Raw genomic sequence first — 15,688 nt, forward strand, 5'->3', positions numbered from 1 at the left:
TGAGGTAAAAACTAGCCAAAATTTCATCCAGATATTTCAGTTCAGAGAGAAACATAGAGTGCCTTTTATTGGCAAAAACTAAAAACACTAGTGATGAACACAAAAATGGGCAAACTTTAGTATAGACCCTCAAAATGCTTACAATTTTTGTGGGTAAATAGAAGCTCTAGAATTTGTATATAGGAAGGCTTTAGAGGCAAATCCATCTAGTTGGAAGTTAGAAATAGAGGACCTGATTTAAAATAACGTGGCATTATTTTAAGCACAACTCTGGCTAATTTGGGGTGGGAGCATGAGGATGCTGAGAGATTAAGGATCATAAGGTCCTATTTCATCCAACAACTTCTTTGTTCTACCACTGAGCAGGAAAAACAGAACAACTATTTAAAAAATGCACGTAATTCCACGAGAAATGCAGAGTAACGTGTAAGTAAGAATATCTGGTGCTTAAAATACAAATACAGTTCAGATTTAAAAGTCAGGGCTGAAAGTAGAGGCTTACCATCTAAGCCAGATGACTAGATGAGCTCTTGGAATAAAGGAAGTTCCTCCAAGAACTGAAAGGATATTATTGTTAAGTTTCAAGATGAAGGGCAGTCCTCCTAATGCCTCTAATCGAGATTTAGGTCTCCACTTGAGAAACAGATCAAGGTCTAAAATTGTGTCATCCTATATGGCAGCTACTAGCCACAGATGGTTATTTAAATATAAATAAATTGGAACAAAATAAATTAAGTTTAAAATTTAGTTCCTCCTTTTTAATCCTAGCCATATTCCAAGCAATCAATACCCACTGGTGACAAGTAGCTACCATACTGGAAAGCACAGATAAAGAACACTTTCACTGGACAGTGTTGAAATGTCACAGCAATAATAAAGACAAGATAAGGGATATTCACTGATCTTGAATTTCTAAAAGGAACATGAGCAACCCATAGAGAAACATTTTTACCTTGACCATAATGATGGTAACTCTTCTTGTAAGTCAACGTTAAACTCTTCAAACACTTTCTGTGCTTTCTGAAATTCTTCTTCTGCCTAGGAATGAAACATAACATGTGTTTACACTAAGAAAGACCATTTCTATACACAACAGCATCATTTAACATAAAATAAGAATAGTCTTATGGCATCTTGGAAATATTTTGAGTAGGAGAGTATTTGGTTAAAAGCATATCCTTGTTTTTTAATTAAACATGAAACACTAAGACTCCCTAAAACTGGAAACCGGTTTGATTACAATGGTTGCTCTTGCAGTTTCTGGCTGATTCATTTATTCTACAAAAATGTGTTAGCTGCCTGCCATGTAGACAGCTCTGCTATGGATACTGGACATGAATGCATCCCCAGGAAATTCCCAGTCTAGTGGAAAGTCTAAATAATTACATTACAGGATGTATTTACAAAAGGGACTTACAATGTGTTATAGAGCATGCTATATGGAAGGTGGTGCAGAGAAGAGAGAAGGTAATTTTTAAACTGAATCCTAAAGAATCAGAAAATGTTTGCTAAAGGAGGGGGTAAGAAAGACATTACAATACATAAAGGTGGAAAGCCTTGAAATGGAATTCCAGCTTACCATGTGAACTTGTCAGACTGCTTTACCACTGTGTACCTCGCAGGTTGTTTTGAGTATTAAGGAAAGTTAATGTAGATGAAGTGTTGAACAGAGTGCCTGGTATCTAGGAGGCCTCTCACCAAGGGCATTTGTTATTGTGAACTGCTCAGAAACTGATGTGTAGTTCTGGCTCATGGTATGTTTACGGAAGAAGGCGAGGAGGGGAAAGAAGACTTGAAAGTTGATCAGGATGGACAGGTGAGTTACAGCCAAATTGTGAGGATCTTTTATGTGGTACTAAGAAATTAAGTATTTTTTGTAGAGGCAATAGAAACCATTAAAAGACTTAAGCAGTTGAGAAACATATCTCAATGTAGAAAGACCATTCAGGCAACTGTGTGTAGGCACATAGGAAAAGGCATGACTGGAAGAAGAGGGTATAGTTAGGAAGTGACTTCAGTTAGTCGGCATCTGTAACTTGCTGACATACATGGTGAAAGCTACTAAAAAATGTTTTCTAACAGAAAATTTGTTTTATGCAAATCCATACGTCTGTACTCTCAGACAATCAAAAGTCACCTCTGAGAATTTCAGCTTGGTGTCCCATCTGCATCTGCATTTCAGCACTGAGGGTGGACCACAACCATCTAAGGAAGTGCAGACACACTACTTTCTTTGATCCCGCAACATTGTAGGTCAAAGTTTATTCTGATCAAAATGTGTGAGTCAGTATCCCCATATGAACTGTACAATGTAATGAAAGGCCTTATTTTAATTAAAAATAATAAAAAGCACTATGTTTCAGTTTAAATTCTGTTCAGATTCCAATCTCCTTTTACAGAGTAGGCATTTAATTTTAAAAAGTAAAGCTGCAACAGGTCATCAAATACGGAGAGTGGTATTCACCATGGGCTCAATCCCTACCTTAGAGATTCGACTCTCATCCTTCCTCTTGGAGCTCTGCAGAGCTTCCAGATGGTGGCGGGCACTGTCATAGTCCACTAGCTTCCTGCTGCGCTTGGCGATGCGATTCTGTCAACAGGAAATGCACTCACTAAGAAAGAAGCATGGACATAAGAGTCTCCCTTTGACAGCCAGGTGCCAAAATGCTTTCTTTGGCCAGAGCTGCTGAGGATCTTGACTGGAGATCAAGATGAGCTGGAGTTTCACTAGCTAAGTGGCTTCTGAAAATCAGATGAACACCTCCAATCCTTTGTGTTGAAGCCATTAGATAAATATCTTCCCTTTTGATAATAATTAGGTTAATCACAAGCAGCTGAGGGCAGAGTTTGCAGTCAAAGACCAGAAAATAATCCAGAATTGGTCAGGGAGAGAAGGCAAAACTATACTCATTATTCTCTAGTCGAAATCTTTAAATGTTCTATTCTGAAGATAGTGGGAAACTATGTTAGATTTGGTTTTATAATTCTGATAACACTCACACCAACAGCAATTCTATAAAAACAGATTTACTTCCTAAGAAATCTCTTTTCCTACAAGTGATTCTCAATACTTTGTTCATTAGAATCCCCTGGACTAATGTGTCATTTGGAATAGCTGGTGGCCAAAGACACAGGGCCAAAGGCACAGATTGTGCTAATGGGCAAGCTCTTTCCCATGGGTCAACATTGGAAGCCATGAGAAAGTCTGAGAACAAGACATTCCCTTGCAGTGTGGATGAGAATGAGGTGATATATGGCTGCTAGGGGATAGGCGTAAAGCCCTGCTCATTTCTATGGAACATTTCCTCTTAACAACAACAACAACAACAACAACAACCACAAAAACAAAAAGCTTTAAGCCGCTTGAGGAGGGGGCACCAAACCCTTCTACCCACAGGTGCAAGCAAAGATCTACTGCTTCTCAGGGAACAATAAAAGTAAAACCAATGTGGCTCTGGTAGAGACGGAGAGCCTTCTGACCTCTAGATTTTAGGCAAAAATAATTGCTGTAGGCAAAAGGGTAAAAGAAAAAGTCTCAAGGGGCATAAAAGCTTCCTAGGCCCAAGACCTGACTCCTACAACAAGTAGTGGACTGCTCCAACTTGGGCAGGGAAGGAAACTCTCGCTCAAATCCAACCACAGATATGAGGCTGACTTTGCCTAAAACAAGGCCGGGAAAGGATTTAAAACAAACAAACAAACAATACAACAACAACAACAAAAACAGCCCTAACTCCACTACAAGCTATAACACTAAAAAACAAGCAATAGTGGCCTACCACTGGAGGAGGACAGTGCAAGGAGAGAGACCCCTTCTGCAATACAGGCATACAAAGACAACTAAAATCTAATAAGCAGCAGCCACACTGAGAGAAACCCCCCAGCACCTAAGGGCCCCCAAGTCAGGCTTCAACCTAAGAATTTGAAAATACTACAGATATTAAAATATAAGTACAAGGCATTAGCAGTCCAATTCTGGAGGAATTTGAAAGCTGCAGTGCACTGAAGTAACAATAGCAAAAATAAAGACCCAATGCAGCTCAGGTCCTGATTAATTGATTCCAACTCTCATATTAACGGCCTGACAAAAAGGCTGGCCAATTTCCAGACATAAATATTATTTCAGTACTCACTATCCTATACATGATGTCTGGCATTCAATCAAAAATTACAAAATACACAAAAACAAAAAAAACAACCCATGAGAAAAGGTAAAGCAGACAACAGAGACAGACTCAGACATGACTCAGATGTTGGAAGTAACAAACAGGAATTTTAAAATGACTACGACTAATATGTTAAAGTATCTAGTTTGAAAAAGTCAACAACAAAGATAATCAGATGGGGAATTTCAGAAGAGATATAGAAACCTTAATGGTCAAATAGAAATCAAATGGAAACGCTAGAAATTTTTAAAATGTTATCAGAGAGGAAAAATTGATTCAGTGGGCCCATTACTAAACTCGAAAAAGCTGAGGAAATAAATAGTGTACTTGAAGACAGGTCACAATAAATTATTTCCATTAAAACACAAAAACGAAAAAGAATTGAAGAAAACAAAGAGAGAATTGAGCATCTAAGACCTACAATGCAATATAAAATGGTCTAACATAATATAATTGAGGTCTCAAAAAGAGATGAGAGAATAATAAGCAATATTTCAAGAGATAATGGCTGAAAAAATTTTTTTAAATAATGAAGACATCAAGGTATAGATGCAAGAAACTCAGAGAATACCAAAAAGGAAAAATACCAAACAATACACACCTAAATACATCATAGTCAAACTACTTAACATCAAGAATAAAAGAAAAACATACAATAAAAAGGTAAGAATTACGGGATGCTAATCTTCAGAAACCATGCAAACCAGAACACATTGGATGATATATTTACAGTACTGAAAAATAAAAGTTAAAAGAAATCTGCCAACTCAGAATTCCACACCCAATGAAAATATCTTACAAAAGTGAAGATGAAATATTTTTTTTCAGACAAACAAAGGCTGAGGGAATTCATTGCCAGCATAAGAATTTTAATATGAAGTGGAGCTACACAGAAAAATGAGTACCAGAAAAGATAAAAATCAATGTAAAATATAAAAGATTTTGTTTTCCTACTTTTAATTGCTTGAAAAGGTAACTGATCATTCAGAGCAAAAAAACATAACTAATGTATTGTGGGGTTTATAACATGTAAAAGAAAAATGTATGACAATAACAGTGCAAAGGAAAGGAGGTGGGAACTGAAAGTGTACTGTTGTACTGTTCTTAAATAATACATGAAGTAACATACATTATTTCAAGTTAAACCTAATATGTTAAAGATGTATATTATACATTATAAGGCAGCAACTAAGAAATAAGTTAATAAAGAAGTATCTACGTGCCCCATAAATATGAACAATTATTATATGCCAATTAAATAAATTGTTATGTCAAATAAATGAGAAAAATGTAAAAATAAGTAGAACGAATAAGGAAGTATCATAAAATATATTGATTCCTGAGCCCTACACTAAGAGATTCTGATTTAATTAGACTGAGGCAAGCCCTAGATATCTACAGTTTAAAAAAAATCTTCCCCATAGTCCAGTTATGCCCAGCTATTTGAAAAATAAGAACTAACCCAGGAGGAGATGCTTTAAAAAATTTGATATGGTAGGAAAAAGAAAAAAAAACACAATAATATAAATGGTTATGGCTTACAAAGCATTGTCACATCTGATGGATCCTTCTAGCAACCTATAGAATGAGTGTTTCAGGGATTATCTCCATTTTACTTTTAGGAAATGTGGAGCTGCATGAGATAACCTCTAATTTGTCTGAAATTGCTCAGCAAGTCTGTGGCAAAAGTGACCTGAATTAGAAGTTGGCCCCAGTGACCAGCGCCAGGAGTAGGGTGAGGCAGGTGAGACAGGGCACAAAATTTAAGAAGGCCCCTTACTCTCAGGGTCATGTGAGTGCAGGGTTAGCAACTTCCTCCCTCTAATTTGCACCATGGGTTCTTTGCTCACCTCATCCAATCTCATCCCTGCTTCTCAGTCTCGGTTAGTGCTTCTTCCAACAGCTCCCACCATTTCTCTGACAGACTTTATGAGTCAACTACAACCTGTCACTCTATGCTATTCTTCTACACACCCTTCAGGACTGGTGAGAGGTGGGTTGGGGCAGTTAACCTCTTTGGCTATTTCTAATTGCTTTCATTTTCCCTGCACCTACCACTTACAACTAGTATACTAGCAGAAAGCATGGAGATACACACCCAGTCACTCAAAGTATGCAATGAGTTAGCCTAGGCAGAGTAGAGTGGAAACCCTTCAATTAGGTATGGTGAACACCATGTGCCTATAAGGTGACAAGGCTCATTACTTTTAGCAAAAATGTGTTACCTTCAAAGGAGGCTATCCCTTGAAGCAGTGGCCTACATAACTATATGCAAACTCTTATAAAGCTCTTCCTTATGGACTTGCCTTCTAGCCTGGGGCATTCCTTTAATATCTTCCAAGCAGCAAATCTTGATTCTCTGAAGATGAATTTGATTTTTGAAAGCATCTATGAATCAATAACTTTTAAGTCTTAGAATAAGATGGAAGAGTGCACTAGGTAATCTTATTTTTGTTCAAAAACAAGAAGCAAAGTAAATAATGTGACTCATTTTCTTATGTAATTTTTAAGTCAATTACAAGGATAGCTTACCATGGTAGAAATGACTATTTTGAAGAATATCACTCATTTTGATGCATACATTTTGGGGTTAGAAAAGATAAATCAATCTTATTTCCTTACCTATCTGATATTTGGGAAACTTGGGGGGAGAACCCAAATCTCCTAAATAAGGGTAAGGTTGACACACATTAGCTTTTTTTATGGAAAATTATATAATTCTTATTTAACCATCCAATAGGAAACTTAATTAAATTACATTATAAATTTAACTTACATTTCTTGAAAAGAGAAAAAGAAGTTGTTGAGATTTCTCATTGTGCACTGAACCTCTATAGTTAAAAAATAAGTTATTATACATTTTTTAAACTTCCATAATAATCCCAAATTGGAATTCATTTTGGTACACTGCAGTAAATACATGCTTAGTTGCTCATGCATGGCTGCCAAGATAGAATCCAAACTATATTTTACAATAACTGCTCACAGCTGTAAGCCTGCCTGGGTTGGTGACAAGCAGGCTCTTATTATAACATTGATTTCAGATGTCAATGCTGCATAACAGAAACCATAACGCAGGGTATCCCGCCAATCACAGCTGGAAGAGTTAAACATCATCCCCTCATGAATGGTCCTTCATAGCCCTCACTGATGGGCTCAAGTAAATATTTGGAAATTTGCCTGAGGTTTTAACTGCACATGGCCTGTTGATTTCAATAGGAGGCAAGGAAGTCAACTGTGTTCCATGCTTTAAAAATTCTCCACTGAGTATTTTTGTAAAACACTCCACCGAGTATTCTACTAATAATTACTTTAAATGTAAGTTGATTAATCTTCCTTTCCATCATAGCTCATTCATTACATAATCACTCAACACTATTTTTATAAAGTGATGGAGTCTATACCTACTTCTAACTTCCCTTCACTGAATAAAGGCAGACAGAATAACTTAAGTCCATTTTCACAGAAAAACTTCTTTCAAATATTAAATACAGCTATCTTCTCACTTTCCAATTCCAAATTATCTCCTTTCCAAGTTAACAGCATAGCTATTACAAGTTAATAGCATTTTGATTTCCTCAACTGTTACTTGTGTTATATGGCTTCACAATTATCTATCTTGGTTGATAGCCTCTGTGTATGCTCCAGTTTCCTAAATGTGGCTTGAGGGAGACAGAGAGAGAGATTCAGCCTCTTTCCATGATACATAGAAAACCTTAACGTATATTTACCTTACCTTCAGGGCATCCAGCAAAAGATCTAGATGATATTGTTTCCAAGTCTCTACATGGTTCAGAAACTGCAGGATCATCTTTGTATATGACCTCAACCATGGACCTCAATAAAAGAATTGCTCAAGGCAAAGTTATATTGAGCTCTTCATCTTTCTGACATGGAATAAACTGAGAAGACCAGCCAATATAATCTGTCATAATTTTATTTTAATCTTTCTGTGTTTCAACAAACGTAATTCTGTATGTGCTTGTATTCTGAAATTACATGCTCCTAGACAGTGCGGCCAATTTCTAAATATAGTACAATAACTAAGATCTTCCCATTTTATTAATGATACTAAGTTTTTGTTCCTGAAACTCAAAAAACTTTCAGATGTTTGCTTCTCTAGTTAGTCACAGCCTTTATTTGCTTAGCTAAGTCATACTATGAACATATATCATATGAATAATTTGAACAAGTTGTAAGCTGCTTTGGAATTTTCAGGTAGGAAGACACAATTTAACCTCTTCTGATTTCTTAAGTATTGCTTTTAAGGAGATTAAATTACCATGCAATAAAGGTGATGGTAGCAAGATGGAAGAATAGGAAGCCCTGGACTCTCCTTCCCCACAAACATACAGATTTAATACCAACACAGGAATCAATTTTTGTTTGTAAGACACCCAGAAACTAGTTGAATAGCTCCTTAACCCTTGGCAAGTGCAAATCCAGCCACATTGAAACAAGCAGGAAAAGCGGAGCTACATTCTTGCTATCCCTAGCACAGTGCCATATAATGAAGAGGGAACCTCCAGCTCCCTACTTCTCAGTGAAGAGTGAAGAAGTAGGACAGCACATCTAGCATCCCAACTTTCCTGACTTCTACCCAAGGGAGTGCCTTCTACTTGCCTGTCTGGGATAGCTGTCAGGTCCAGCATACACTAGTCCCTGGGGTCTACAGAGAATAAACAGAGGTTTGAACATGAATGCAGGCACTTGCCATGGCTCCTCTCCCTAGCTTAGTGTGGAGCAAGCAGGAGGAAACAAATAAACAAATAAAAACACACTTCTAAGTAGTATGGCCTACCATACAACTAGTTGCCACAGCCCCTCCCCTCAACTGAGGGATAAAACAAACAAACAGTAAAAAACACCCAGTTTCCTGCTTCTATCTATGCAGGGAAAGAGTTGAACAAGCATCCAATGATACAACTTTTGGGGGCTTCCCAAGAAAATGGCTTCCAAAGAAAATGAGTCTTGCTTGTCTCAGAGCACTGAAATGACCCAGCATTCTCTAGATGCCTAGGGGGTGCTAAGAACAAAGAAAACCGTCAGAATAGTCAAAAGTTTGAGAGGCTTCCAAAATCTATGACTGGGATGATTGGTGAAGGTCTTCTCCTATATGGAGCTAGTCCACAAAGATTAAAAGAGGTGGCTGTTTTGTCTAATATGAAGATATCAACATAGAGAACCAAGGTAAATTTAAAAACAGGGAAATATGTTTCAAACAAAGAAACAAAATAAATTTACAAATATCAACCCTAATGAAATGGAGATATATGATGTGCCTGACAGAGAATTCAAAGTAACTGTCACTCAGATCAGGATAATAATGTATCCGCAAAGTGAGAAATTAAACAAAGTGATATAGAAAATATCAAACAGAAATGACAGAACTGAAAAATACAATAAGTGAACTGAAAAATTCAATGGGGGGGCGTTCAGTAGAATATTAGATCAAGCAGAAAAAAGGATCAATAAACTCAGACAGGTCATTAAGAATCATTTGGTCAGAGGAACAAAAAGAAAAACAAATGAAAAATAGTGAAAACAGTTTAAGGGATTTATGGGACACCATTACATAAACCAATTTATGCCTTAGGGGAGTCCCAGAAGAAGACAAAAATAATCAGAAAGCTATTGAAAGAAATAATGACTGAAAACTTCCCAAAACTGGGAAAGAAAATGTTCATTCAAATTCAGGAAGCCCAAAAACTCCAAATAAAATGAACCCCTAAAAGTCTACACAGAGACACATTATAATCAATTGTCAAAGACAAATATGGAATTTCAAAGTAGCAAGACAAAAGTGACTTGCTCACATACAAGGGAATCTCTGTAATACTATTAGTGGATTTTTAGCAGAAGCAGGCCAGAAGGGCGTCAGATGACGTATTTAAAGTGATGAAAGAAAGAAAAAACTGTGAAACAAGAATACTTGTTTCTTGCATTCTTAAAGAAGAGATAAAGACATTGCTAGACAAACCAAAGCTGAAGGAGGTCATCACCATTAGGCCTACCTTATAAAAAATGCTAAACAGATTTCTTTAACATGAAATTAAAGGACACTAAACAGCAAACAATAGCATAAAAAAGTATAACATTTGTTGGTAAATGTAAATATATAGACAAATACGGAATACTTTATTACTGTAACTGGTGGGTAAATCACTTTCAATTCTAGTATAAAAGTCAAAAAGACAAAAACGCTAAGCATAACTATAACTAAAAAATATATTTATGGAAACACAATATAAATATATGCAGATTTTGACAATATAAAGTATACATGTGGTGAAAATAAAAGTGTAGAGTTTTTATAGGTGATTGATGTTAATTTAGTTCTTAGCTTAAAATAGACTGTTATAAAATATTTTATCTAAATTCTGTAATAACCACAAAAATGCATATGGAAGTTACACAAAAGTAAAACAAAAAAATCAAAGAATATCAATACAAAGAAACAACAAAATACAAAAGAAATTAGCAAGAGAGGAAAAGAGGAACAAATGAACAATAAGACAAACAGAAAACAATGAACAAAATGGTAACAGTAAATCCTTTCCTACTAATAATTACTTTAAATGTAAGTTAATTAAATTCCCAGTCAAAAGACATAGAGTGGCTAAATGAATTTAAATTAAAAAAGATCCAACTATTTATTGTCTACAAGAGATTTACTTTAGATTATAGAACACACTTGGCTGAAAATAAAGAGATGCAAAAAGATATTCCATGCAAATGGTAACCAGAAAAGATTAGGGATGGCTGTCCTTATCAGACAAAATAAACCTAAATTCCAAAACTGTCACAAGAGAAATGGAAGGACATGTAATGATAAAAAGGTCAGTCCCTCAGGAAGATATAGCAATTATAAATATAAAGCATCTATATATGTAAAGCAAAATGACAAACTGAAGAAAGAAACAGACGGCAATATAATAATAATACAAAACCTTAATACCCCTCTTTCAATTATAGATAGAACCACAATTTCAATTACAATTTCAATTATAGACACAATATCAACAAAGAAACAGTAGACCTGAGCAACTATCAAATGGACCTAACAGACATATACAGAATATTCAATCCAACAACAGCAGAATACACATATTTCTTAAGTTGCACATGGAAGATTTTTCATTATAGAAAGTATGAAGGGTCACAAAACAAGTCTTAACAAATTTAAGAAGACTGAAATTATACCAGGTATCTTTTCCAACCACAATAAAATAAACTAGAAATCAATAGCAGAAAGAAAACTGAAAAACTCACAAATGTGTGGAAATTAAACAACACAATTTTGAACGACCAATGGGTCCAAAAAGATATCAAAATGGATATTAAAAGGTATCTCAGCGCAAATGAAAACTAAAACAAGTAGCAGAAAAAGCTGTACTAAGTGGAAAGTTTTAGTGATAAACGCATACATTAAAAGGAAAGATCTCAAATAAACAACCTAACTCTACATCTCAAGGAACTAAGAAAAGAACAAATGAAACCCCAAATTGGCAAAAGAAAGGAAAGATAAAGATTAGAGTGGAAATAAGTGAAATAAAGATTAGAAAAACAACAGGAAAAATCAAGGTAACTATGAGTTTTTTTTTTGAGCAGATAAAATTAACAAACTTTTATCTAAACTAAATAAGATAGAAGACTCACATAAATAAAATCAGAAATGAAAGGTGATACATTACAACTGATGCCATAGAAATAAAAAGGTTAAGAGACTAATATGAACAGTATATACTGGCAAACTGAATGATATAGAAGAGACAGATAAATAACTAGATACATACAACCTAGGAAGACTGAATCATGAAGAAATGGAAGGTTTGAACACATCTTTAAGTAGTAAGGAGATTTAATAGGCAACCAAATACCTCCCAACAACAACAAAACCAAGACCAGATAGCTTCATTGGCAAACTCTACCAAACATTTAAAAAAGAATTAATGCCAATTCTTCTCAAGCTCTTCCAAAAAGATTGCAGGGGAGAGAACACTTCAAACCTCATTTTCTAAGTCCCTAATATCGAAGTCAGACAAAGACACCACAAGAAAAGAAAACTACAGACCAGTTTCGTGATTAACATAGATGCAAAAAACCACTACAAAATACCAGCAAACTGAATTCGACAGCAGATCAAAAGGATCACACATCATGACCAAGTAGGATTCATTCCTGGGATGCAAGAATGGTTTAACATATGAGAATCAATTAATGTGATACACCACATTAATAGAATGAAAGATAAGAATCACATAATCCTTTCAGTAGATGTAGAAAATGCATTTGATAAAATTCATTATCCTTTCACAATAAAATACTCAGCAAACTAGAAATAGAGGGAAATTACCCCAACATATCAAAGGCCATATATGAAAAGCTTACAGTTAACATCATATCCAGTGGTGAAAAAGTGAAAGCTTTCCACTGACAAGGATGCCCACCCTCACCACTTCTTTTCAAACGAAAAAATTAGGCAAGAAAGAGAAATAAAATTCATCCAGATTGGAAAGGAAGAAGTAAAATTGTACCTGTTGGCAGATACTATGAGGTTCTACATGGAAAACCCGAAAGGCTCTACAAAAAAACTGCCAGAACTACTAAACAAATAAGAATAGTTGCAGGATACAAAATCAACATAAAGTAATTAGTTGTCTTTCATCATACTACCTGACTTCAAACTATACTACAAGGCTACTGTAACCAAAACAGCATTGTACCGGTACCAAAAGAGATATATAGACCAATGGAACAGAACAGAGGCCTCAGAAATAATGCCATACATCTACAACCATCTGATCTTTGACAAATCTGACAAAAACAAGCAATGAGGAAAGGATTCCCTATTTAATAAATAGTGTTGGGAAAACTGGCTAGCTATATGCAGAAAACTGAAACTGGACCCCTTCTTTATACCTTATACAAAAATTAACTCAAGATAGATTAAAGACTTAAACATAAGACCTAAAACTATAAAAACCCTAGAAGAAAACCTAGGCAATACCATTCAGGACATAGGCATGGGCAAAGACTGCACGACTAAAACACCAAAAGCAATTGCAACAAAAGCCAAAATTGACGAATGGGGTCTAATTAAACTAAAGAGCTTCTGCACAGCAAAAGAAACTATCATCAGAGTAAACAGACAACCTACAGAATAGGAGAAAAATTTTGCAATCTATCTATCTGACAAAGGGCTAATATCCAGAATCTACAAAGAACTTAAACAAATTTACAAGAAGAAACCAAATGACCCCATCAAAAAGTGGTCAAAGGCTATGAACAGACACTTCTCAAAAGAAGACATTTATGCAGCCAACAAACATATGAAAAAAAGCTCATCATCATTGGTCATTAGAGAAATGCAAATCAAAACCACAATGAGATACCATCTCATGCCAGTTAGAATGGCGATCAATAAAAAGTCAGGAAACAACAGATGCTGGAGAGGATATGGAGAAATAGGAACGCTTTTACACTGTTGGTGGGAGTGTAAATTCATTCAACCATTCTGGAAGACAGTGTGGCAATTCCTCAAGGATCTAGAACCAGAAATACCATTTGATGCAGCAATCCCATTACTGGGTATATACCCAAAGGATTATAACTCATTCTACTATAAAGACACACGCACACGTATGTTTATTGCAGCGCTATTCACAACAGCAAAGACTTGGAACCAACCCAAATGCCCATCAATGATAGACTGGATAAAGAAAATGTGGCACATATACACCATGGAATACTATGAAGCCATAAAAAAGGATGAGTTCATGTCCTTTGCAGGGACATGGATGAAGCTGGAAACCAACATTCTCAGCCAACTAACACAGGAACAGAAAACTGAACACCTCATGTTCTCACTCATAAGTGGGAGCTGAACAATGAAAACATGGATACGGAGTGGAACATCACACACCGGGGCCTGTCGGGGAGTAGGGGGCTAGGGGAGGGATAGCCTTAGGAGAAATACCTAATGTAGATGATGTGTTGATGGGTGCGGCAAACCACCATGGCACACGTGTACCTATGTAACAAACCTGCACGTTCTGCACATGCATCCCAGAACTTAAAATATAATAAAAAAATTATTAGTTGCCTTTCTACACACTGGTAACAAACTGAGAAAGAAGTTACGAGAGCAATACCAATTACAATAGCATCCAGGATACTAAAATACTTAAGAATAAACCTAACTGTGGAACTGAAAGGATTTATACACTGAAAACTATACAATATTCAAAAATAAATTAAAGAAGGCACAAACAAATGGAATGGCATCCTGGGTGCACAGACTGAAAGACTTACTATTGTTAAAATACCCATACTACCCAAAGTGATCTACAGATTCAATGCAATCCCTATCAAAATCTTCATGGAATTTTTAACAGAAAGTTTTTTTTAAATTCTAAAATTCACATGGAAGCACAAAAGATCCCAAATAGCCAAAACAACTTTGAAGAAGAAGGATAAAGCTAGAGGCATTACACTTCTTATTTCAAAATTTGTTACAAACCTCAGTAATTAAAACAGCATTGTCCTGGCATAAAGACAGTTATACAGACCTCTGAAACAGAATATAAAGCCCAGAAGTAAATCCACAAATATTCAGTCAACTGATCTTCAAAAAGGGTGCCAAGAATACAGAACTGGGAACAGGCAGGCTCCTCAATAAATGGTGCTGGGAAAACTGGATATTTACATGCCAAAAAATTAAATTGGACCTTTATCTTATACCATACACAAAAATCAACTCAAAATGGATTAAAGACCTGAATTGTAAGCTCTGAAACTGTAAAACTCCTAGAAGAAAAGTTGAGGTGGGGGGAAGCTTCATTTTCTAAATGAAGATGTTTTAAAATAAGCATTGGTGTTAGCAATGATTTCTTGGACTTGACACCAAAAAGATAGGCAACAAAAGCAAAAATAGACAAGAGGAACTGCATCAAAGTAAAAAGCTTCTGCTCAGCAAAAGAAACAATCAAGAGTAAAATGCAAGCTACAGAAAGGGAGAAAAGATCTGCAAACCGCATGTTTGATGAGGAGTTAATTTCCAAAATATACAAAGGAACACCCAGAGCTCAATAGAAAAAATAACTAATAATCTGACTTAAAAATCGGCAATGGACTAGAATAGCCACTTCTCCAAAGACCTACAAACAAACTCAGAGAAGCAAAGAATACATAGAATGATGGTTGCCAAGGGCTAGAGAGAGTTGGAAAATGAGAGTTGCTAATTAATGGGTATAAAATTTCAGTTATGTAAGATGAATAGGTTCTAGAGATCTGCTGTGCCTACAGATAACAAGACTGTATTGTGCAGTTCAAAATCTGTCAAAGGGTATATCTCATGTCATATGTTCTTACCACAATAAAGTACAAAATATAAATAAAATAAAATAATTTTGAAAATAAATTGCCATGCAATAAACAGTACTCTGAAGTGATTACTATTTTGAGACTGTCTGCTCCACAAACATTACAAATCCCAAGGCAAAAATTGAGTGACTAATCAA

The 15,688-nt window shown here is 35.6% G+C and overlaps 1 protein-coding gene across 2 annotated transcripts in view; it reads right to left on the minus strand.

The window, feature by feature from the left end:
• Positions 1-15,688, minus strand: part of LOC100995139 (amphiphysin) — a 246,390-nt gene that overhangs the window by 89,335 nt on the left and 141,367 nt on the right. For both annotated transcript variants that reach the window (XM_003812226.4, XM_003812227.4), the window contains exons 6-7: positions 2,483-2,590; positions 953-1,038 (exon numbers count right to left, since the gene is read on the minus strand). In XM_003812226.4, the coding sequence (XP_003812274.2) occupies positions 953-1,038; positions 2,483-2,590 (194 nt within the window). The remainder of the gene's footprint in view (positions 1-952; positions 1,039-2,482; positions 2,591-15,688) is intronic.

The sequence above is a fragment of the Pan paniscus genome, chromosome 6, assembly GCF_029289425.2.
Source record: "Pan paniscus chromosome 6, NHGRI_mPanPan1-v2.0_pri, whole genome shotgun sequence".
In the NCBI taxonomy this organism is placed as follows: domain Eukaryota; kingdom Metazoa; phylum Chordata; class Mammalia; order Primates; family Hominidae; genus Pan; species Pan paniscus.